General features: G+C 33.0%; 2 protein-coding genes across 3 annotated transcripts; one reads left to right on the top strand and one right to left on the bottom strand.

The window, feature by feature from the left end:
• Nucleotides 1-1,920: 1,920 nt before the first annotated feature.
• On the bottom strand, nt 1,921-4,002 carry LOC21406644 (50S ribosomal protein L18). The gene is made up of 2 exons (XM_010099448.2): nt 3,753-4,002; nt 1,921-2,435 (listed from the first exon to the last, which is right to left on the bottom strand). Exons 1-2 carry the CDS (start codon nt 3,909-3,911, stop codon nt 2,037-2,039), a joined length of 558 nt encoding a protein of 185 aa, XP_010097750.1. The 5' UTR covers nt 3,912-4,002; the 3' UTR covers nt 1,921-2,036.
• Nucleotides 4,003-5,466: 1,464 nt separating this feature from the next.
• On the top strand, nt 5,467-14,115 carry LOC21406643. Of its 2 annotated transcripts, none has more exons than XM_024166461.1 (13): nt 5,467-6,028; nt 6,111-6,188; nt 7,621-7,778; nt 8,224-8,299; nt 9,554-9,621; nt 9,824-10,073; nt 10,898-10,954; nt 11,046-11,152; nt 11,236-11,289; nt 11,384-11,467; nt 12,141-12,304; nt 12,567-12,719; nt 13,804-14,115. In XM_024166461.1, the coding sequence occupies exons 1-12, from the start codon at nt 5,743-5,745 to the stop codon at nt 12,712-12,714; spliced, it is 1,530 nt and encodes a 509-aa protein (XP_024022229.1). In that variant the 5' UTR covers nt 5,467-5,742; the 3' UTR covers nt 12,715-12,719; nt 13,804-14,115. The 2 variants fall into 2 exon arrangements, with proteins under 2 accessions (XP_024022229.1, XP_010097749.2); XM_010099447.2 differs by having other exon boundaries at nt 10,835-10,954.
• The last annotated feature ends 9,383 nt before the right edge of the window (nt 14,116-23,498 follow it).

Genomic DNA, 23,498 nt, shown 5'->3' with positions numbered 1-23,498 from the left:
GGACAAAAGATTAAAATCATGTGCTGAAAACATGTTTGGTGTCGTATGGATTGGAGTTATGGACTTGAGTTAAGATTCATTTTTTAGGTCTTGATTCAAAATCAAGACCCCCCTGATTCAGCTCAAGACTTCAGTCTTTGTGCAGTAATTTCACTGTGCTTAAAGCAGTTAATCCTTGTGGTTTTTTTCGCATCTCAGCACTGTCATTTGCAGAGTGACTTTTTAACAAAGGTGTACATGGATGTAGAATTGTAGATAATGTTGTTATTTTCTTATTTATCAGTTTGGTTAGCAATATAATATTTCTCACATTTTTGATATATGCCTGGCTTGTTATATAATTTCATTCACATTTTTTCCATTTATTTCTTCTTAGTTTGTTATAATTTTGAGTTAAATTATTTGCATAATTTTTTTTAGTACTTCATTTTTTTTAATTATATAGCGAATTATATTTATTACATAATTTTTTAAATTACAATATTTTGGTCATGATTCAAATTCAGAAAATAAGACAACCAAACACTGATTCGAATCACATTTCAGATTAGAATTAGAATCATGCATATACACATTCAAACGAAGGTTCTGATCACTCTGAATCATGATTTAAATCATGAATCATAATTCAAATTATGAATCATGATTCTAAATTAAAAGACTCAAATTATTTTAATTTCAATCTTTATACCAAACAGACCGAATCCTTATAATGGAGGAGTGATTTGCCTTTTACAGCGAATTTTCTGTGGCACGAAAATTGACAAGTGGTACTTCTGAGTTAAGTATCGGCTTCTCTTTTAAGTTAAAAGTCATTCTAGACCATGCTTTTGGAAAAAGTCAATTAGTCATTTTATTCCTTTGGTATATTTCCCAGTATCCTTTATTTTAGGGGAATTCAAATAATGGAGAATGGTACCTATTCTCTACTAGTGGGCCATGAATTATAGACTTTCTGATTATGGTTTGAATTAAAAAGAAAAAGCAACAAACTAATTGCATGATAGACTACACATGGTTACACTAAACAAAAAGACGTAAGTGAAGAAAACTTTTCCTCTTCTTCTCCATGTCGTCTCTCATGGGAGGGAGCTCTATCTAACTTACCTCTTCCTACTTCCAATCTGCGTTTGAAGCAGACAAGCGGGAATGGAGATTGGTAGGTTCGCTACATCCTTCGGAAAGGCAAGGTGATGGTCGCAACAAATCTAGAAGTTGAGAGCATGACAGGGTGTCATGGCCCTTGTTGGGTTGTTGTGGTGGCCGAGAAGAAAACATTCTCTTTAGTTTTTTTATTCATGTAAAGATTTTTTTTTTTAATGAAAAAAAAAAAAAAAAAAAAAAAAAAAAAAAAAACGCCGCGGTCATTGAATTCGACGTCGTGGTCATCAGTGATTGAGAGGAAAAACTTTGCCTTCCCTATTTCATTTACCCTAAAAATGTACTGATCACTAGGGTGACATGTTTAGAGACTAGAACGGAAGAGCATGAGAGGGCTGTTGTATCTCTCGTAGGCATCATGATCGTCAGTAAACATTAGTTCTTTTGTTTCCACCTCGAAATATGTCTTTGATTCTTTTATGATTGTTTTCAAATTTTCAATTGCACTAGGGTACAATCAAAGCTAAGTCCTCACTGGAATTGAACGCTAACCTTTGGTTCATCCTTGCCGGTGGTAAATTACGAAAGTTATTCTTCTTAGAAATGATTAATCGGTGATTTACTGACTTATGGTTTAACATTGATTAACTTGATGATCTATCACTGATAGACCAATATCATTAACCAATATTAATCAGTAATTTACCAGTCTATTATTGATGAACCATTCATTGGTAAATCAATGATAAACTAATGATATATTAATGATAGACCTGTGTAAAATCTTCTGAAAGATACTTCAAAACTGCAATAGGGGCACTGAAAGATACTTGAGAACAGCAATAGTCCTTTTAGCATATCTTGGAGAAGCCAAATTTAGTGCATTATCATTTAGGCATGGGAAAAAAAGAAGTCTTATGGGGGGGAAGTCCTTTTCATACATCAACTATGATACCGTTCTCTTTGATGGTGTCAAGGACAATTCCAAGCCTGCCCTCGATTCTCTCGTCCTTCTTGGGCTCATATGCCATCGCATATACATCAGCTTCAATGGACCTCTCTGCAATCAGATTACCTATAACTCTACAGGCGCTGTTATCCGTAAGTGATTTTAGTGAATACCTCAAATCCTTAGAATTTGTGGTAGCAACTGATACAACTTTGCTGGTGCCCCGGTGCATCACCTTCGCATGAATGAATCGCTTTGAGAAGAAAACATTTAGTAAAAATGGCCTCATATACATGTCTGTCCTTTGCTTCCATGATTTTCTGCTAGGTCTTTTTGCAGCCTCTCCTCGAGATCTTCGAGTCCAAGCAGCTTGAATGAAAGAATCCTGCATAACACGAGACATGAAATATTTATTTTTCACTTCAATTTGAAGAAGCATGTGCAATCAGATCAACAAAACAGACCTTATTAATTTCTCATTCAACATACAAATTCCAAGTTGGAACCTTTTTCTGGATACGTCATCTTGTAACTTGCAAAATTTGGTTGCCTAGTACGAAAGACTTATGAAGCAAGAGATTGTCAAAATATTTTTTCCCTTGATCTTTTACGTATGAAACATATGGCTAATCAAATCAACAAAACATAATTTGCAACACTGTCAGCCGTACTAATTTCCAACTTAACCTATGAATTACATCTTAGGCCTTACATAATGCGGGTGCCTAGGGCTAGAATGAGAGAAGAAGGATTTGCCTGTCTAAAAGCAATTGTACAATGTATATATATATATATATATATATATATATATATGTAGGTGATAACAACACTAACTGGATTACTTTCCATCAGCTTTTACGCGAATATTCTTTGTTTGTCATCATGAACATCCAAGGAATCAAGAAGTTGATTACTGCACAACAAGTGTTGCTTCCAACATGCGCAGGAAATATAGAAATCATATCGAGTATGACAATTTAATTGATGACCTTGATTAAAAGAGGCTCGTAAAGCATGAAGACTTGGTGCTAATTCTTTATATAAGAGATATTCATTTTGTAGAATCCTAAGGAATATGCAGGCATCAACAAATCCAGGCAACACAATTATAAAAATGATACTTTAGGATGTCAATTAATATCTAATCATCTATCTTTTTGTGCCAAAAGGTCTAACTGAAGTAATAAGAATGAAGAAAATAGCATATTCCTGTACACATAACAATGAACAGTTCACTCAAAAACAAATCTACTGGGAAAACGAAGCTTTAATGAAACACCAACTAAACTCAGTTTAGTTTGCAGCTAAACTGACATCTTGTTTTCAAATTATCTTGCTCTTATTGTACTAGTAATTTAAACAAACGCCTTAGCTACATAACTAAGGTTATCCAAACCAAGCAAAAACTCCCCAAAACTAAAATCAAGACAACCATATGAAAATTTGCTATTCTAATATGCGTTTATGGAACAGTCTTATTTGGCACTCAGCATACAAGTTAAATACGTTATCGACTATTCTTAAGCAGTAAATTATCCTCTTAAGTGAGGAATTGATTATTTCTCAAGAAAAATGAACTGGGTATTGAAAAAATCCCTACTTTACGCAAAACCCAGAAAAGGGCAACCCAAAAGTACACTTTTGGGACCAAAAACACAACGAACAGAAGATAATAGCAAAGTAATGGAAGAAGATAATTTACCTTATAGAGAGTGGGAATAGATTTTGCGATAGAAATCGAGGAGATGGGAAGCTTGGGAAAGGAAGAAGCCCAAGAAAGGGATGTGGGTTTGGGTGATGAACATGTAAATGAGCCATTGATGAGCAGAGATGAGGATGGTGGAGCTGATAGCAATGCCATGGCTGACTCCTTTTGACGTCCCAAAAAAGAATAGAGAAAGAGGTTCTTCAATGTAATATCCTAAATCCTTCCTTTTTTTACTTGGCCTGTTGGCCATTGAGATGAAAGTGGAGCGCTGAGATCATTTGCTTTTGAAGTGTGGACTTGTAAGTTGTAATGGGGTATTGATTGAAGAGAAACGACCCGTCGTTTTAGATATTTGTGAAAACAAATTCTATTTTAACTAAACTTGCATTATTTTAATACTTATTAAATCTTAACTTATAAATAATTTTATTAAATTTAAAAAAAACTTACACTTATTACTGTATGACATAATAAAATAATAATAATAAAAATAAATAATTAGTCATTTCTTACTAGTTATATTTAACTTGGAGTTCAAATATGTTGTTTTTATTTTTTATCTCGACGACTGTTTCTCTACTAATTATCAATTCATGACCACATAAATAAGAATAAAATACTTAAGTAAAAGTGTCAAAATTTAATTAGAGGAATGACCACCAAAATAGAAAAAAATGAAATAACAAAATTCATTTGACTAGTGTGAAATACATTCTTTAAAATAACTAATCGTTTAGCTAATGATTATAGTGGAGAAAAGTTTAAAATAAAAGTTAAATCATTAACTATTTAACTAACGACATAAAATAGTTAGCACGGTTGAAGACGCTCTTATGGTTAGTTTGACATTAATGTGCTGTTAAAATTTGTTATTGTTGATGTGTGTTAGTCAGAAGTTACTGCGATTAGAAGTATGTAGGTGTTTGGTAATTTTGTCTCTTCTAAAACTGTTGTGAATACCCGAAGTATAAATTTAAGTATTTAGTAACTATGTATAAAATTATTGTGAAGATCTATAATGACCAAAATATATATAATTTATCCTACATATTTTTAGTTAATTTCATTTATATTTTTAACGTTAATATTCATAATATATTACACAAAAATATCATAAAAATATATATTATTTTAATTTATTATTAAAAGTATTTCTAAAAAATAAATGATTAAATTTCTATTTATATTGTTGTTTTTAAACATTTTAATAATTATAAAAAATATTTGAGTAAAATTCATACTTATTAAAGATTTTCAAATTTTAAATAAATATTTAAAATAAATATTTTTTAAATTTCATATGGATAAAAATAAAATGGGTAAATAGAAAATTAAGTTTTATTACTAAAGTTATTTTAGTAAATTTTGACATTAGCAGCAGAAGTAACTATACAAAAATAATCTCTAACTTCTGACCTGTTTCTCAAATTTTAATGTTTGACAGTAGTTTTTATAAACGGCTAGATAAACAGGATTTATCAAATACTCTTGTAACTTCTCAAAAAAAAATTAAAAACAACATCTAAAAATAATACCAAACGAGCCCTTAGCCCGTATAGATTAATATAAGATTATATAAAAGTATTTTGGTACAATAATTCATAACACAAGGCATAATTTCCTAACTAAAAAAAAAAGGCATAATTTTCTGACAATCTCAAAATATAAGGTAAAAAAAATGTAAATGCCCCCCACCCTCCCCAAAAAGAAAAAAAAGAAAAAGAAAAAAAAACAACGTGAACTACGTCAACTACAAAAAAAAACCAGAAACGTTGTTGCATTTCAAGATCTGGATTTTGTATTCAACCAAATTTCAGATATTTGCTTCCAAAAATTCCATTTCCGAAAAGCATTTCCATTTCCAGTTCTCATCAACACAAAATCAGCTTTTGTTCCGACTCTGAGCTCACAGTTCGATCCGAATTTCCCACCAAATTCTGCTTCCAGAAAACAAAATCGGGAGCTTGGATCGGCAACCGCACAAATGTTGCCGCCTAGGTTTTCCTCGATTTTTGGCGGCGGAGGAGCCAACGCGAAGGCCTCGAAGAGAGATGTTTTGCCGTCTCTGAAGCTCCAAACCGACAAGGAAGTGTACGGCCCCGGCGATCCGGTTGTCGTGACCGTCGAGATTGGAAACCCCGGCGGCAATAGCGACTCGGCTTTTTCGCTTTTGGTCGAGCGGCTAAGCTTTGAGATCAAAGGTATTGAGAAGTTAGACACGCAGTGGTTCGCCACGCAGAAGCCTCTCCCCGGATCGAAGCAGAGGAGAGGTAAATTTGAAGAATTTGATTGGTTTTGTCCTGAATTTTCCGAACTTTAGGGTTTAATTTTCTGCTGTTTTGGATTTTCCAGGTGAGTATGTGTTCGCGGAAGGATCGACGACGGCGCTGGTGTCGAATCAGATTGTTTCAGCTGGGGCAACCAAGTCATGTAAGATTTTATATATCTTATTCTTCTTTTTCGAGATTTTTCTTTATAGATGAATTTGATTTTATCAATTTGTAGAGGCAGATCAATGTTGTAGTTCTGTTTGAGTCCGAATTATTGTAAAGAAGAAGTGATTAAATTCCGATAAGACCAAAGGCCAGAGGACCGATTTCAATTTCTGGGCTTTACATTAATGAGGAAAGAAAATTGGAAGTTCATTTAGCCGAAACCTTTTGAAGTTCTATCGAACCAACAAGTAGTCCTCAACCCAGCTGTCAATCTTTCAAGCAGACCCTGCTGTTCATTTTATGCAGTTTCTAGCTATAAGGCTTTTCTTTTCTAGTTTCTTCTTTAGAAGCCTTTTGCGGTTTTTTCGATATTACAGTAACAGCCTGTCTAATAAGCATGACGAGAACCCGGATTTTATAGCAGACGGATAATTTAGCTTGAGGTTATCAGCAGTGTTGCTCTTCCCTCTAGGTTTGAAACGCTAAGTAACCTCGGAGGAAGATTGAATGTCTCCTAAATTTTATGCTTCTGATTTTTATTATGATTTTGAAAGATTTATACTGGAGAAGGGCTAAGATCAGAACAGTTTGAACTCAAATGGAATGAGCATTTTTCTAGGAAAGCCCTAAAAGAGTGAGAAAGAATAACAACTATTAGCAGTAGTTTGAGGAACTGCCAAACCGCGTCACTTGGATTATCCAAGCTTAATCCATACAATTACTAATTCCCTTAAACCTCAAATCATCCTACTACTCCTCAACTTTTACCAACTGACTAACAAACTCTACTACAGTAGTTACAATGCTAACCAATCGTTTACACTAATAACAGCCACTTGTTATCGCTTATTCTATTCATTTCCCTCAGCCTTCATTAGTCTTCTTACTGCACTTCTTTGCCACTTCTCACATGTACACTCGTATGTAAGTCTTGGTTGGCTGTCAAGAGAACTTCTTTGCCACTTCTCACATGTACACTCGTATGTAAGTCTTGGTTGGCTGTCAAGAGAACTGCAGTAAGAAGACTAATGAAGGCTAAGGGAAATGTATAGAATAAGTGATAACAAGTGGCATTCATGAGAATAAGCATATATCAAAGTGGCATGCTCGAGAAAATTTTCATATTCTCATAAACAATGTGTCCAGTTAATCTTTGATGCAGTTACTTTGGGGGTTTTATTTATTTTTTTCTTCTGATTTAAATACAGTTTTTGATGATAATGGGTCTCTTCATCATAGAGGGGAAGAGGAAAGGGGACATGATTTTACATTTAAAATGTTTCATTAGTTTCCTGCTGATTATTGTTAATGTTATGCATCGATCATATGACATGAACAATATTATAATAGTATCCCATTTTTTGTTCCCGTGATGTTGTTTTGATTCAAGAAAATTTGATCTATGAAATGTGCAATTTATTTCTTAGATGTGGTGAGAACGTTGCTACCAAATGTCATACCACCATCATACAAGGGTGCTACCATTCGCTATCTGTACTATGTTCGGAGCACAATATCTGGGCAGTGGTTGATACTGGAAAACCCCCATTCTCGTGGAGAGTCGGTGAAAGGTTTTACTGAATTGGTTGGTTTTCCATTTCCATCAAGTTGATGTGATTGTTACTTGAACCAATTATTGTTTGCATTAGCATACTATAGGTCTTAGTTGTTTAGGATAATACGATAGTTTACTTTAGCCAGTCTGAGTGTTTCTTTTACTTCTTTTATGACTTCCGAGATCTGTTAGTTGGGAAACTAGTGTATCCAGAATGTTTGTTTAAACACCTTTTATGAGTCATTGTACTTGTTTTCTGTTTCTTGTCTTGTTTTCTTCTATTGGTTCTTTTTTGGTAAAGCAGTCGCTTATCCTGAAAAAAAAAGGAAAAAACAATTAGTTTTGTTTGCACATACAGGGGTATTTATGGATGCTAGAGAGAACACTCATTTCAAGGCTTACATAAAGTCTCATTATGTAGTGGTTTGATCTGTTCTCTTTTTGATTTATGGATCTTTGAACTTTAAATGTTCAGGAGGCTCGTGTCCCATTTCAAGTATGGGTCACTCAGAAAAACAATGGCTTGCCAGTGGAAGAAGGTCAAAATGATGGTGAGTTTTTGCTTTGGCTATTCAATTTGATTGCTAATTTCTATTGCTTATCAATTGCATATTTCAGGCCCAAGGTTTGGTTTTTAAGACATATTATTATGTCGACCTGTGATTTCTACTTTCTAGTTTTCACAAGTTTTCTGCCTATAAAAAAATCTAGATTCCCAATGTATGGTTTTTCTGTAGCACATTTAAGGCACTTGTAATAAATTGTTAAATTGCAGTTAGTGTTCAGGAATCTTCAGTCTTCACTTAGTTGAGGTTTGAAGCTAACTATCTGGCCACTAGCATTTATGGTTAGGAATTTGGGCTCGTCTTTACTGTGGAATTTTCAAACTCTCTCCCTTTTACAAGGTATTTTGAAACTTTTAGAGCTCAATTTCGTGTACTGGGAAATTACCAGGGAAAAATTCATGAGTTCAGAGGGGTGGCGTGACTGGAAGGAGTGATATACAGACAGGGTATTGGGCTAGACTTGTTATAAAACATCATTAACTTGTTAGGTGCGGTGACAAATATCACGGTGGATTCATCTTGTAGAAGACACCAATTAAGTGTGTAATTTTGATTCTTTTGTTAAGCAGCATATCCTAGAAATTGATTTTCTGCATGGAATTTCAAAAGGTGGAAGTTTAATGGAAGATGCCATAATATTGATTAGCATGCAGAAATCAGTTAATTCTTGTGGATTAATTTGCTGTTGGCATTGCCCTCACATTGAACTTTAGTTTCTATTCATAGCTTGAATTAGATGCTCATGCTGCACGAGCAGAAGCTGTTTGTTTGTACTCTGCTATCTGTGTCCTAGAAGCTAATGTAATTATACTCTTGTAATACTTCTTGCAGCCTTTTCCTCCTAATTTTTCATATTCTATAGAGGAAAATGAAAAAAAAAAAATGCTATGGTTTATACTAGGTTTTTTTTAATTTTTGTTGTATATATATATCAGGCTTGTAGGTAAAGTCATTTTTAACATATTTATAAACACTTATCTTTATCTGTATTGATATAAAATGTAGTAGATTTTCCCCTTCCGCCGACGATATTTTTGTGGTGGGACAAGATTAGGCATAGACCTTAGTTTGCATCACATAAGCTTTTCAGTAGTTTTGTGCAATTTCACTTACATGTTCAAATCTGAAGTTTGTTAAAAAATTCAGTTCAATTACTAATTCCAGTAAGATTCTGACTGTTTATTTTCTGCAAATGCCAAATAATTGCCTGAAAACTATCCTTGTATTCAATTCTCTCAGGGATTGTTCCTTCTACGGTCATCCAAATGGACATATTTTGGAAAGAGGCAGATGGGGACTGTGATTGGGTAGGTATTATTTTAATTTGTTTTGCACCTTCCCTGTGATTTCTGTTCCTTTTTTTTTTTTTTTTTTTTTTTTTTTTTTTTTTTTTTTTGCGTGTGTGTGCAGGTAGAGTCACCATGTTTCTTTTGTTCTTTCCTTTCTTTTTTTTTTTTTTTTTTTTCAATAATAGATTCTTTGGTATATTGTTGAGCTACTTGCTTGCAGGTTAGAGCAAACGATATTTATGATGGCATTGAAGAAGGTTATGAAAGCTCCAAGGATGAGATATCATCTGTTTCTTCGTACAATCCCTTGAAAGACAGAACCTTTGGAAGTTCTATGTCCTTGCAATCATATGCAGCAAGGTCATCATTTAAAGATGGTGCATATCTTGAAGGAGAGCGTCCAAGTTTGTCTTTGAATTTAGCACTTCCTCGGCTCTCTGTGGCTGAAGTATTATATGATTCTGGTGCTGGTGAGTCATGTGAGATTGCTGTGTTTTAGAGCTACTCTGGGATTCAATAGCATACATTTCCAGCCACCCACAATTGAGGAATTATTTTCTGCAAAAATTTCCCATAGTATTAAGTTATTTTGCTAGTTGTATTTGCGAGGGTTAATCTCACACTGGTGCCTTATGAACTTTGGGATCTGGCCGCCGAACTTTAAGGCCTTGTTTTGTGGCTTCATTGAGAAATTGGGTTGAAAAGTGAATTTTTGTGAGAGAAAACACTGTAGCAAAAAGTTGAATTTGAATTTTTGTTGGAGAAAACACGTGGCAAAAAGTTTGAGCCATGATTCGAATTGCGAAACGAATGGGCCCTAAAAACTTGCATTTTGCCCCTTGAATTTTGATTAGCCTTAACCCCTTTTGTTAGAATTTCTTTTAAAATCAGATGGAAAGCAAGGGTTTAAGTGTGGTCACGTGGTCTTTCTTCATTTATTTTTGATAGAAATTCTAACAGAAAACTACGTGATCGCACTACTCCTTTTTCCCGTTATTTTTAACAACAATTCTAATAGAGGGGGCTAAATGGGATTAATTTAAAATTCGGGGGGTAAAGTTAGAGTTTTTAAAGTTTGAGGGGTAATACTGAGAAGTTCCGGGAGCACCAGTGAGAATAACCCTATTCGGAATTTTATTGTTTTGTTTCTTGAAGCAAGAACCTTATCTTACTATTTACGTATGAGATACAACAACAATGTAACTGAGGGGCCATATTATCTTTGCAATAGATATTTTGTCACCCAACTCGTCTCAAAGTCAGCAGCAGAAGCTCAAAAAGTCTCTTTCTGCAGATGATGAAGCAGGGGCACCCTCATCACCAGCAGCCAGAACTGTTGAGCCTCCAACATGTATTTTTATGCACTTTCATTTCCTTCAAATGCATTAGGTTTCTGTTGTCTGGAAACTGAAAAACTAATTTGCTGCAAACATTTCCTGCAGCAGAAGGTTTTACTCGAGGAAGGTCTTACAATATCCGAATGGATGACCATGTTCTGCTCAGATTTTCCCCTAAAAATTCTGAGTCAATTTATTATTTTAGCGACATGGTATGTCTTCTGGCCCTTTTTAGGGACATGGCCTTTTTCCCCTTCAGCTGTCTTCTCCAGTTTTGACAAACTATTGTACACAGATTGGCGGAACTCTTACTTTCTTTCATGAAGAAGGAGCTAGAAGATGCCTTGAGGTAGTTGTGGTAGCAGTGTTACTGAAAAATCATTAAAGTAGCTGAACGCTTGTTTTATTTAATGATGCTCTATGAAGGGATTGCTGTTTTCCAGGTTTCAATAACACTAGAGACTTCAGAAACGATAAGTCGGCGATTTGTCCATCCTTCTCGAAGGAATTCCCCTACAATCACAAAGGTAAAGTTCCTGATCTTATTTTGATGATGATATGATGGTTCATACGAAGATCTGTCTCGAATCTTATTTGGGATAGAAGAGTGCATCAATGGCTATCATGCTTCATCTTTCAGAGGCATAAATTTTAGTGACGCACGCACACATATATTTAGTGTTTAAAAATAGCATATTGTTTGAACATTCCAAGGATACTATATTAATTCCTTTCATTAACTTTTATGGAAATTTACAAGTGTTGATTTTGGATAGTGCTATCGATGTAGTGAAAGCTGTGAGCATCTTATTGTGTTTTGTTTTGTGTATTGATATGATGTGCCCTTGCCACTCTAATCTTGCAACCACGACGACATGATAATCCTCCACAAGCATCTCTGTGCCATACGTCATGGTTACCACATGTTCATGGGATATAAATGTCTTCTTGTCATTTATTTGAAATATGTTTTAACGATTTTTCAAGAAAATTTTCGTGCATTTATGTTCTTCATGGCTGAATATGCTGGTGTCGTTGTTAGTCTATTTGGACGAAAGTTTTCATTTAATATATCTTCATGTATATTCATGTACTTCTCATGCAAGAGCAGAAAAGAGAAAACGTCCCCGTGTGACCTTACTGGATAATCATTGGTGAATAGCATTCTAATGATTTTAATAATCTGTTGCACATTTGTAGGTTCAAAGTGATCATTACGAGGTTGTTGCTGATTTAGTGCAGACGAGCTTCCTGTTTTCCATTCCCATGGATGGGCCTATGTCTTTTTCCACTCCTCATGTATCTGTTCAATGGGCCCTTAGATTTGAATTCTTTACCACTCCAAAAAATCTTGATTGGACCAGGTATGACCATTGAATTATTGAGACATCTTCTCGCTTCCTTGCTAAATTATCAAAATGTTAAAAAAGTTTGTCACAAAAATTCAAAAAATGAGTGAAAACATGGTTTTAAGAGGTTCTCAGTGGTGGTGAGAAAAGAAAATAGTAACGTTTCTTTTAAAGGAGGAAAGAAAAAAGGAATGCTGACAGTTCGGCTTTTAATAAGAGCACCATTTGGAGTGTTTTGTCATTCCTCTCTAAAAGCTTATATGGATTTTGACTTCAGATACGAACATCCTCTTCTTATAGAGGGAAGAGAGAAAAGTGAGTGGGTTCTTCCTATTACAGTCCATGCACCTCCACCCTGCGCTTCTGCTCCTCATACCCGAAATGAGAAGCCTTTCTCCTTGGAACCCTTGTGGGTGCGAAATTGATTGAGGTAAAATTATCGTAACATCGTTATAAAAACTGATGTTGCTTAAAGAATTGTTTTTTCATATGTTATTTTGCTTAGTTGATAAAGATCACTAAAAGTTTCTTTCTTACATGCATAAAAGAGTAGAGTTAAATCTCATTTTTAGTCCCCGATCTCTAGACCAAATTTGGGTAGCTGACTTTTAAAGTGTCTTGAAGCAAGGCCCCAAATCTATCAAATTCTCCCACATTAGTCCTTTTGTCTACCCAACTCTATAAATATCGACGAAAAAAATACGTGAGGACCAAGCGTGTGGTTTAGTGGGAGTTAATTTGTAATTTTACATTTTAGGGCACGGCTATTAGAAAGAAAACTGTTCTTTTTGAGATTTTTATTGTCGGATCAAATGGACTAATTTGGAACAATTTAGGGTCCGTTTAGTTCGCTGATTCGAGTTGAGATGTGACTTTATATGAGAGTATTTTACTGTAGTAAAAAGTTAAATGTGTCAATTTCTGAGAATTTTTTACTGCAGCAAAACTCGAATCGGTAAAATGAATTATGCCTTAGTAGATTTAGGGACTCGTTTTGGAAAGTTTTATAAGGGATTTAGACTATACTTTAGGAATGAAAAAAGTTTTGCATAGAGGAGTATGCCAGAGCACGTTTAGTTCACGCGTTTAAATCAGTGATTTTGATTATGAATTTAAATTTTGTGAAAGAATCCATTAGCATAAATTTTTTTTATTTAAATTTTTTGTGAAAAAAAAGTACTGTAGCAGATTAGAATCATGAGTTTAAACACGCGAAATAAATGGGTTCAAAAAGTGTAACAAGAACCGACTGAAAATGCTAGTAACACGATGGATTCTTCTGAGTTTCAGTCGTAACTATTAATATCTCATTTATTTAATCAATTTGAGTTTTTAATTTTAAATTTTTACAATTAAAAATTTTTAAAAAATATTATATTTAATTTTTTTTATTATAATTAAAAATTATAAAAAATTAACATATTTCAATTTGAGTTAACTACTTGAATTTGCGAAGCACGAGGCCTAAAACGTAATATCTGAAGACTCACTAGTCACTATAAATAATTATACAGGTTGTCTTTGTGCACCACTTGTCGATAACACCAGCTAAAGATGTAGACGTCATGATTATGACATTTTTCTCAGATTGGCCTTTGCTGGCTCAACAGCTGTATTTTCTTTTTTAATTTTTTTAATAGTGTGAGAAGACCCTTGTTGTTGAGGTGCTACAGTGGAATCTCTTGCTTGTTTGATGAAATATTTTTTGAGGCTTTTGTGTAACGCCTGCAGGGTCTATATTTTTGTTCCCCCTCAACATTTCGGTTCGAGTTTAAATTTGTACATTCTTCTTCGTAAAGATTCATAAGTTCAATTGTAGTTGTAAATCCCTTGCAAAGTATCTACTCAAGTAACAGTTAGATTTGTATATGTCCGTATTTAAAATTTACAGCGCACCACAGAACTGTTTTTATTGTAGATTTAACTGTTAAAAAATTAATCTAACGGTTAAAAATAGGGTTCTTCCAGTGGAGTTTTCTTAGGGTCTTACGGTAAAGAATGCCTATTTTTATAGAATATAAAGTTTTAAGGGAAATGAGATAAATACCCTTTAAAAGTGTATGAGTTTAGATTTTTACTTTTTATACTTGATTCATATCTTTTTCAATCAAATAATTGTATAAGTAAAAAGGTATTAATCAAGAGTAAGAGATAAAATTTAAGTTCATACACTCTTTAAGGATAAATTTAGTAATTTTTTTGTTTTGTATTTTTCTGATTTTTTTTAACGACGTCATGAAATCGTGGTAATATTTTCACGACATGTATGTTGTTTAGAAGCTCTTTATCTTGCATGAAAATGTCTCAAGTAACGTTTACATGTTTCACTGGAGTCTGGATTATATGACAGTGCATCAAGTATATTTGAAAACGAAATTGCAAATTGTTGAGAGCATAAGCTTGTTTTCTTTTGGTTTCACCTGTGAATCTAGTAAGAAAGGGGGAAAAAGGTGAAATTGCATTGTGGTCGTCGTTTCATAATTACAAATGTAAGTCCCGTTTATTTCACCGATTCGAGTTTAGAATTTAAGTTTTGTTACAGTAAAAAGCTCTTAGAAACAGTCACATTTAACTTTTTTACTACAGTAAAAAGCTCACATAAAATCACATCTCAATTTGAATTAAAAACTAAAATTAACGAACTAAACGGGTTAGTCATCTGTTCCCAAAAATGAGGATTATTAAGCCAGTTTTAGACGCAGGATAAATGACGGGAATAGATCAATAGGATATGTAATATCAATATTAAATCTTAACAGGTGACGGCCGATTTGTCCACATTTACTTACTACTCTATTTTTCAATTAGTACAAAATTTATTAGAAAGAAAAGAAAAAAAAAAATTCTTACAGAATAAACGTAAAAAGCATATGAAAGATAAAGAAACCATAAATCAAAAGCAATAAAATGAAGCAACCTAAGAGAAAGTCATAGGAATTTCTCAATTTAAAAACTCTTCCCACTACTAGCTTTTATGTTTTTTTTTTTTTTTTTTTTTTTTTTTTTTTTTTTTTTTTTTTTTTTTTTCGCTCTAGATTATTATTTAATTTCTTTGCCAAAATAGCAAGATCTTCCAAATTTTTTTTTTTTTCCAAGAACTCAAATCAACAATTTCTACCTTCTTCTGAACAAGTATGCGGTTATTGAGTTTTGGTGCATTATCAACTTCAAGGCTTCGATAATCAGAAGAGTCCATTTCTGAAACCAGTATTTTCATTTCTTTTTGAGCATTTACATAATTATCTAGTGTTCCTCCTTAAAGATCAATGCAAAGCAGGACAGAAGATAACACCTCATTATTATTATTTATAAAGCCCTACTTGGACTTGGGATTAATGAATTCATTAATAAAAATGAAGGAGGAAAGTGTTATATGGGTCAGGAGAAACTTTTATAATTAATTTTATATAAAACTCATTTTTCTGAAAAATATTTAAATGTCATTAATTATCAAAACAAATATTTAAATATTTAAATTATTTAAACTGGCTCTTTCATTTTTTAAAAATTAAGTATGCGTTTAGTTCGTTGATTTAAATTGTGTTGATTTGAACAATGTGGTTGAAACAGTAATTCAAACTTGTGTTTAGATGTGCAGTAAAACTTTTAATCCGAATAGAAAATAAAATTTGAATTAGTGTTTAGATGAGTCTTGAAAATTGTAATTTAAATTGATCTTGGGTTTTTTTTCCTAATTGATAATAAATATTTTAAAGTTGAAAATGATAATTTTTTTTGGGAGCGTGATAAAAAAATTTTATAGGCAAATGACTAATTAGTAGGATTAAAAAAATAAAAAATATGGCAAATTAATACCATTTTTTGTATTGAAAGGGGCCCTGACGCTTAAAAAGACAGTTTGACCAGGAAAAAAGAAAAAAAGTAGCCTCAGATGTCAGAAGTGGAGGGGAGAAAACGGTGGGAGTGGTTTACTGTAGAGGAATGGTTTGAAAAGTAGAATTGAAAGGGAGGGTTAGAGGTTGTTTAGTTGAGAGATTCGTCCCCTGATTTGAATAATGATTCGTGGTTCGTTATAATATTTTTTTTATAAAAAATACACGTAAATTAAAAATAATTATAACTCATGAACTAAACGTCTCTTAAAATTTTTTTTTTAAGTTAAACTGGAGTTTCAGTTCAAACAAATGTCCTTACCAAATATATTTTTAGACTTTGGAGCCACTCAAACTGAATTAAACTGAAACAGTGAACCAAGCAAACCATATGAAAGTAAAAAATGTCAAAGATATTACTGATCAACTATAATTGTAATCCTTCTTTAAAAAAGGAACTATAGCGATAATCACCTGAAAAAATAGTAAAGCGATTTCAAAGAAAGAACATAAAATAAAAGTAATTTTTTTAAAAACTTTTTCTAAAATTGACCTTTAAAATTTAATGTTAAATTAATATTGCCTCTTTTGTTTAAGTAGTTTAAGTTGCTCTATTTAATAAGGGAGCATTTATAATTTAGGAGGTCAACAAAACAAATATCACAATTATAAAAGGGTAGTTTTGAATTTTTTTTTCTTTTAGAATAGTTCTTGAAAGTAATTTTTTCTTGAAGGAGTTCTTAAAGGTATTTTTAGTGTAAAAAGGAAAGTATTTTGAATCATATTATGACTAGGATTCTCCCTATAGATACATTGGTGTTAAATTAGAACAAGGATTCTATTTTCGTGGTCCTTAAGAGAAAAGGACTCTACTTTCGATTATTATAAAAAGAGGTTAGGGATGTTCATTTATTAATAGGGTTTGGGATTCCGTTTCACATGATCTAAGGCATAAATCAAGATTGGTTCTTCCTTCTCCGTTTTTGTGCTGGGAAAAAGAAAGAGAGAAGCCGTAGTTTATTGTTCTCTTTCTTAGGAAACGTTTGGTTCATGGATTAGAATCATGAGATTAGAACTATTTTTGATTGACGTGTATTTTTTGTGAGAGAAAATACTGTAGCGAACCATGAATCATGATTTGAATCAAGATACGAATCCTCTTATCAAACACACCCATTGATTTGGGATACAATGGATTCAGGTAAACTGTGATAAATTAAATTTAATATTGATTTTGCTAATCTCTTCTCTCTCTCTTTCTTGTCTATTATAAAAAAAAAAAAAAATTCCCCTCTTTTTTCATAACTTATGCGTCAGACCCTTTTCTTTTGTTGTAGTATATTTGTTATACTCTTCTCTATCTAGCATTTTACTGGTAAATAGTAATTGTATGTCCAAAGCAAACTCAGTCATAGAAAATATAGCCACGTATTAAATTCTAGAAATCTGATTCTATGTGAATTTTTTTTTTCCTTCCTCCATGATCACTTTTAGGTGTACTTTTTTTCCCTTTATTCACTACTATAAACTACTAGATGCCCTAAAAAAATTCCATAAAATGCATCATATTTAGTAACTACATATATATACTTGCTAGGGAAATTATTAGATGGGAGAAGGAGAGAAATAGCATATTTAGTAGGCATTTAGTAGGCATTTAGTAAATTATAACATATATATTTTTTAAAATAGATTAATTATAACATAATTTGATACTTTAAGTTTTAAATATCATTAGAAAACTAAAAGTACTCCTAAACTTTTTTTTCCATCTCTTTCCTCTCCCTAAACCTCTATTATTTTTTTAAAAATAATAAATTATAACATTTTTTAAAAATAGGGATATTATATTATATTTTTCTAAAATAAGAAGACTATGACCAGCACCGGTAACCGGCAGCTAGCTCCGGTGACCAGTGGCCTTCGATGGCGATTGGTGACCGGCAGTCGTCACTGGCAACCGGTGACCGGCAGTTGCCGGCGACTGGTAAATACCCTATTTATCATAATTTTTTTGAAAATCTGACGAATGACTTCGGCGACTGGTAAATACAGTATTTATCGGTAAATACCATATTTACTGATAAATATTGTATTTACCATATTTTTTTTAAAATCCAACGAACGACTCTGGTAATTGGTAAATACCGTATTTATTAGTAAATAACAAATTTATTCAAAATTCCAGGCGCCGACATTAGCAACCACTAAATACCGTATTTACTAGTCAATATTGTATTTACTAGTAAATACTATATTTACCAGATTCAAACTTGTTCAGTGAAGTATTTACTAGTAAATACAAAATTTACTAGATTAAGAATTGAATTCAGTAAAATATTTATTGATAAATACAATATTTATCATATTTAAACTTAAATTGAGTGAAATATTATATTGAGAATTGGATTAAAAAAAATTATAAATAAATCATTTCTTTACAAAAATTTCTTCCAAAATTATTTTAATAACATAGCCCTAAAATCTTCTTCCCGGCACTGCCGGCCAAACCTCGCTTCCAAGACGCCGCTGGCCATCTCGCCCAAATCCCGCCGGCTACAACTTGTCGCAAACCCAAACAGAACCAGAAAATCTGCATCAAAACTCAACAAACCATAAGAAAATCGCCAAATTAAAGCCGCTGAAATCAACACGACAAAAACGCGGTGCCAGAGTAAAAAAGAAAATCACGATCTCCATAGCAAGATGTGACTTTAGCAACTTCATATTGATCTGCTAGCTTAATGTTCTTTGAACCCAACAACTACTCTGGAATGAAATCATGATTATGTGCCAAATATGCTCATGAATTGCTAAAGAACAAGATCAAATCTTGTTAGCAAGATCAAGGCCGTCAACTACAATGTCATTTTTGTATCTATCAGAGATGTTTTATTAATATGAAAATTTTGACCCATTGTTAATTTAGGAATTATATGTCATCTAATGCTCATTGGTACGTTCAGATTATGAATTATTTGTGGTTGTAGAAATCTAGCAGTAAATCCACGAATGCTACAATATTGAGGTCTAAAATTTAATCCTCCCACAACAAGTTTTTTTTTTTTTTTTTAATAGGAATTATAAGCAACAATTTTATTGGTTTACATTTTTTTTTTGGAATGGTTTACATGGTCTTAATTATTAGTTAGCTGTGTCTGTACGTACAAAATATATATGAAGCAAGCATCGACAACGGTTCGTGCACGTTAATGCACCGACTCCCATTTCTTCACACAATTAGCTATTCATATATGCTTAACGCTTCATTCTTGGTTGACATACTTTGCTTCTTTCTTTTGGTTGGTGATATATATATATATATATATTAATGCTCATAATTATATTACTTTTAACAGCTCAATTTATATTTACCATATGATTTTATAAAGGAATCGAATATATGGTTTTGAGAATTACGAATTGTTATCATTTTTAAAACTGAGGCCAAGTAAAAGGTAATAGCGGTCTTCAACCTTGGTCAATCTTGCATTTTTGGTCCCTAAACGAAATTTTTTTTAGGTTAATTCAAAATATAAAAAGGAATAATTAATTAATTAATCAACCATGATTTGCAATGTGAAAGAAGTTGCATCTCATATTCTCAGTTTATGTGCTCTAATAACATTTCTTACAAGCTACAATAACCACGTACGTAGCAAATCATATCCAACAAGCTTTCAAATCACATACATATATAAGAGAATAGATAAATATATATCGGAAAGGTTTGGTGTAGGAATTCATGGCAGATCAAGATCAGCTACAACAGCTCATGTTGATCTCCACAAAATGCTGCAAAATCAGCATTGTCATCATCGCGACAATAGCAGTTATAGTCGCGATATTCATCTTGACGGTTCGTTTTTGCGCGAAACTTCAACAACATATGATCATGGTGAGATATGATATGCACCTTCCAATCTTCACCTACCAGTTATATCATCAAGTAATCGACAAGGAAATCATCATCCCTTATTGTGCAGTATGTCTCCAAGAGGCTATTCATGGGGAAGGGTTTCGAAAATTACCCGAATGCAACCATTGTTTTCATGTTCACTGCATTGACGAATGGTTTCTGTCCCACAGTACTTGCCCTCTTTGTAGAAGTGAGGTCTCTTTTCTTAGTCATAATTTCAAGCAATATCAGCGAATTCATACTCAGCACGGTTTCCTTATGCCCACATGTTTTCTTACCTTTTTCAGTTTTTTCTAGTGAAAATGTGGTGGTAGAAACATATATGATATACATCGATCCTTTCGTACGTTCCTATCTATATTTGGTTATAGTTTTACAATTTATTTTTTTATTATGATCTCTTACCCCTTCAAATTTTATCCACACCCTCGTCATCAAATGTTGGGCACTTTAGGGTGGGGAGGACGGTTGTCAGATTGAATCTAATTAGGTAGGGTTGGGGTCTTTGTTGATCTTGAGACATTTTCGGATGTGTTGGCCTTCATCTCGACCTACCCTATGGAGGTTTTGTATTGGCAGAAGAGTTGAGTTATCTTGTGGTGCACATGTCTTTCTTTGTCGCTATACCACCCGAGTGTGTTTACTAACAACTCATCTTTTATGCCATTTTGTTTTGTTAATGTTGAGGGGCTTGCTCTTCTTCGTGTTTTGATGCGCTGGCTTGTGGATTTTTTCATTCCTCTTTGTAATAATGGTGTTTCTTACACTGATTAATTTAGGTTATTTTTTTGTTTGTTTAATACTATTTGGTTATCTTTATCGTCCGCGAGAATTGTTTCGTTGCAGTTTTGTGTAGCTTTCATGCTATGGATTCCTCGACATCGGTTGATCGGATGTTTTCCATCGACCGTAGAGGATCTATAAAAGAGCCATATGTGTACTCGATTTTTAGTGTACCATTTTAGTTGATTTCCGCTTGTAGAGTCCGGTACAAACTATTTTTTGTTGAATTTCATTCGAGTTTTATGATGGAATCGATTATCTGTCAGTGTCGTGTTTCCTATAGTAGAGATTATGCATATAGATTAGTGTTTGTAATGTTTTTTTATACTTTGAAAAAAAAAACCTTTATACACTTTCCCCTAAGGATAAAAATAAATAAATAACTTTATACAATGAAACTATGTCCGAAGTACATGACCGCCTTCATTATAGAAATGGAATTTATATATATTTTACTTCACGTACAATAAAAGGGGGGAAAAAAAAGAAGCAAAAATTAATATTTAGATATTGGAATCACGGATTTGTTATGAGGAAAATTTCAAAGCCTTTCTGGTTCTAGTCAGTTTGGATTCATCAGTCGGAAATAAACTTCAGGCTATAAAACATGCATTAAAAAGTGGAACGAGGAGGCGTTTGGTGATGTTTTTGTTGGCGTTAACAGGGCGAGTCCCATCTTTCTAATATTCAGTTAGATATATTGTTGCCAACGGTTTTTCTAATGATAAATTTCACCAAGAGATTTATGCTCATAATTCCCTTTGAGATTGTCACGCTTCAAAAAAAAAAAAAAAAAATCCCAGTTTGTAGCAAAGTAAATGTAAAAGTCAAGGTAAAAGAATCTAGCTTCTCAAAATTCTTAAAAGTGCATTAGTGTTTGTACAAAGTAGGCTACTTAAATCTTATTATGTCGAAAGAACTTTTGGATACTTGAAATGTGATACAATTCTCGTCCAAACCCAAATAAATAACCAATTTAATTATCGGAAATAGTAGAAAATAGGCCAATATGAAAAGCTTAAGGAAGTATATAGGTCAACTTTTAGTTATAGAAATTAAAAAGCCATAACTTGTCAAGTTATTGTTTATAACCAGATAAGTTATGGATAAACTTGTCAAGTTATAGTTTATAACCAGACAAGTTATAGACGAAAACAGTAATTTGGCATATTTATTAACTTATGTAAACTATTGGCCTATTAATTTTAATTCATCTCAAGTCTTGGCCTATTTCTCTCTTTCTCCTTTTAATTATTCTAAAAAGGTCAGGTAAACCATCGATTTTCAAAAAGGATTATAAATTTACCCTAAAAAAGGGACTCAAAACTAAAGAAAAAGGTTACACCATTGTTGCCAAACACTATACACAAACATAACCTCTAAACACAAGATGATGATGATTATGGTGACGATGATGAGTACATAATCCGTGTTGCTAGATATATCATTCTCAAGCCAGTTTAAGCAACCATTCATCAATCCCAGAATAAAAGGCAATGATAAGATTAATTGGTCCAAGATGAATAATTATAATTCTGTAATCCTACGTTGCATTATCACTAAGCAACCTCCATCGTCTCGAGTCACATCTTACATGCACAAGTTCAGAGCTGCACCAAACGACGAGCTGTATTTTTTTTTTCGATAATTTCGAGCACATCTTTCATGAATCTGCTCTTTCATAAACTTACCATGGAGCATTTCTTCGACCATGTCTTTGTGGGATTCATCAACTTCAGCAAGTTGTTCCTTTGTACACTTCTTCAAGTCTTCCATCAAATCAAAATACTCATTTACCATAAACGGGATATGCCTGTCCAATTTTTTAAATTAGTGAAATTAACGAGCAAAATAATTGGAACTTCACTTAAAAACAAGATATTAGTTGCTTCTTACTCTTCAATAGCATCCTCCATAAGCTGCCGTGCAATTGCAAAAACCTGCATGCAATACGCATAATAATAAGAACTTGAAAGTCTTGTCATTCAAACAGGGGGTAAAAAAAAAAAAAAAAAAAAATCCAAACATTCAGTTCAGTCGCCAAATTCAAGCAAAAGAGTGTAATAAACATGAGACAAACCCGATTACAAATATTACAAGGCCCAGTAATGCTTGCACTTGTCATAGTCGAAGGAACTATGTAAATAAGGGTCTTCGTCACATGCTTGTACTTTTCATAGTCGAATGAACTATGCAAATAAGGGTGAACATGAGTGAGTTTTTGAGATTTTTAGGCGGAGATTGTTGAGAAATGCATGTGTGTGTTGTCTCACGTGAAAAGTGAATGAGAATGTACTTGTGATGTCTTCCCATCAAGTAAAATATGTCTGTACTACTTCATAATTCGTCACTTTAATTGTTTCTTATTTGTGAAAAACTGTGATATCGCTGCTCCTAAAACGAAAAATGCTTGCACTTTTCATTAGTCGAAGGAGCTATATAAATGAGGGTGAACATCGGGCGGGTTTTTGAGATTTTTCAACCCACCCAATTAAGTTTGAGCGGACTGATTTTAAATTCAACCCACCCAATCAACTCAAAGTTTAAAATCAACCCACCCAATTAAAATTTGGGTGGGTTGATCGGGTTGAACACAATAAATAAATAATAAAAAAAAAAGTAAAGCTCACCATTCAACTCAAAATAAGAAATGTATAAAAAAAAGCTAACGTTC

This window comes from Morus notabilis, unplaced genomic scaffold (genome assembly GCF_000414095.1).
Source record: "Morus notabilis unplaced genomic scaffold, ASM41409v2 Scaffold75, whole genome shotgun sequence".
Taxonomy (NCBI): Eukaryota; Viridiplantae; Streptophyta; class Magnoliopsida; order Rosales; family Moraceae; genus Morus; species Morus notabilis.
Note: the sequence above shows the minus strand (reverse complement) of the source record. Positions and strands in the feature narration are given on the sequence as shown.

Bases quoted from the DNA above. Each gene is read 5' to 3' on its own strand.
- LOC21406643 (XM_010099447.2), top strand. From the start codon at position 5,743: ATGTTGCCGCCTAGGTTTTCCTCGATTTTTGGCGGCGGAGGAGCCAAC. The intron at 11,153-11,235 runs GTATGTCTTCTG...TATTGTACACAG, and splicing joins TTTATTATTTTAGCGACATG to ATTGGCGGAACTCTTACTTT. The intron at 11,290-11,383 runs GTAGTTGTGGTA...GCTGTTTTCCAG, and splicing joins GAGCTAGAAGATGCCTTGAG to GTTTCAATAACACTAGAGAC.
- LOC21406644 (XM_010099448.2), bottom strand. From the start codon at position 3,911: ATGGCATTGCTATCAGCTCCACCATCCTCATCTCTGCTCATCAATGGC. The intron at 2,436-3,752 runs GTAAATTATCTT...CGTGTTATGCAG, and splicing joins CTATTCCCACTCTCTATAAG to GATTCTTTCATTCAAGCTGC.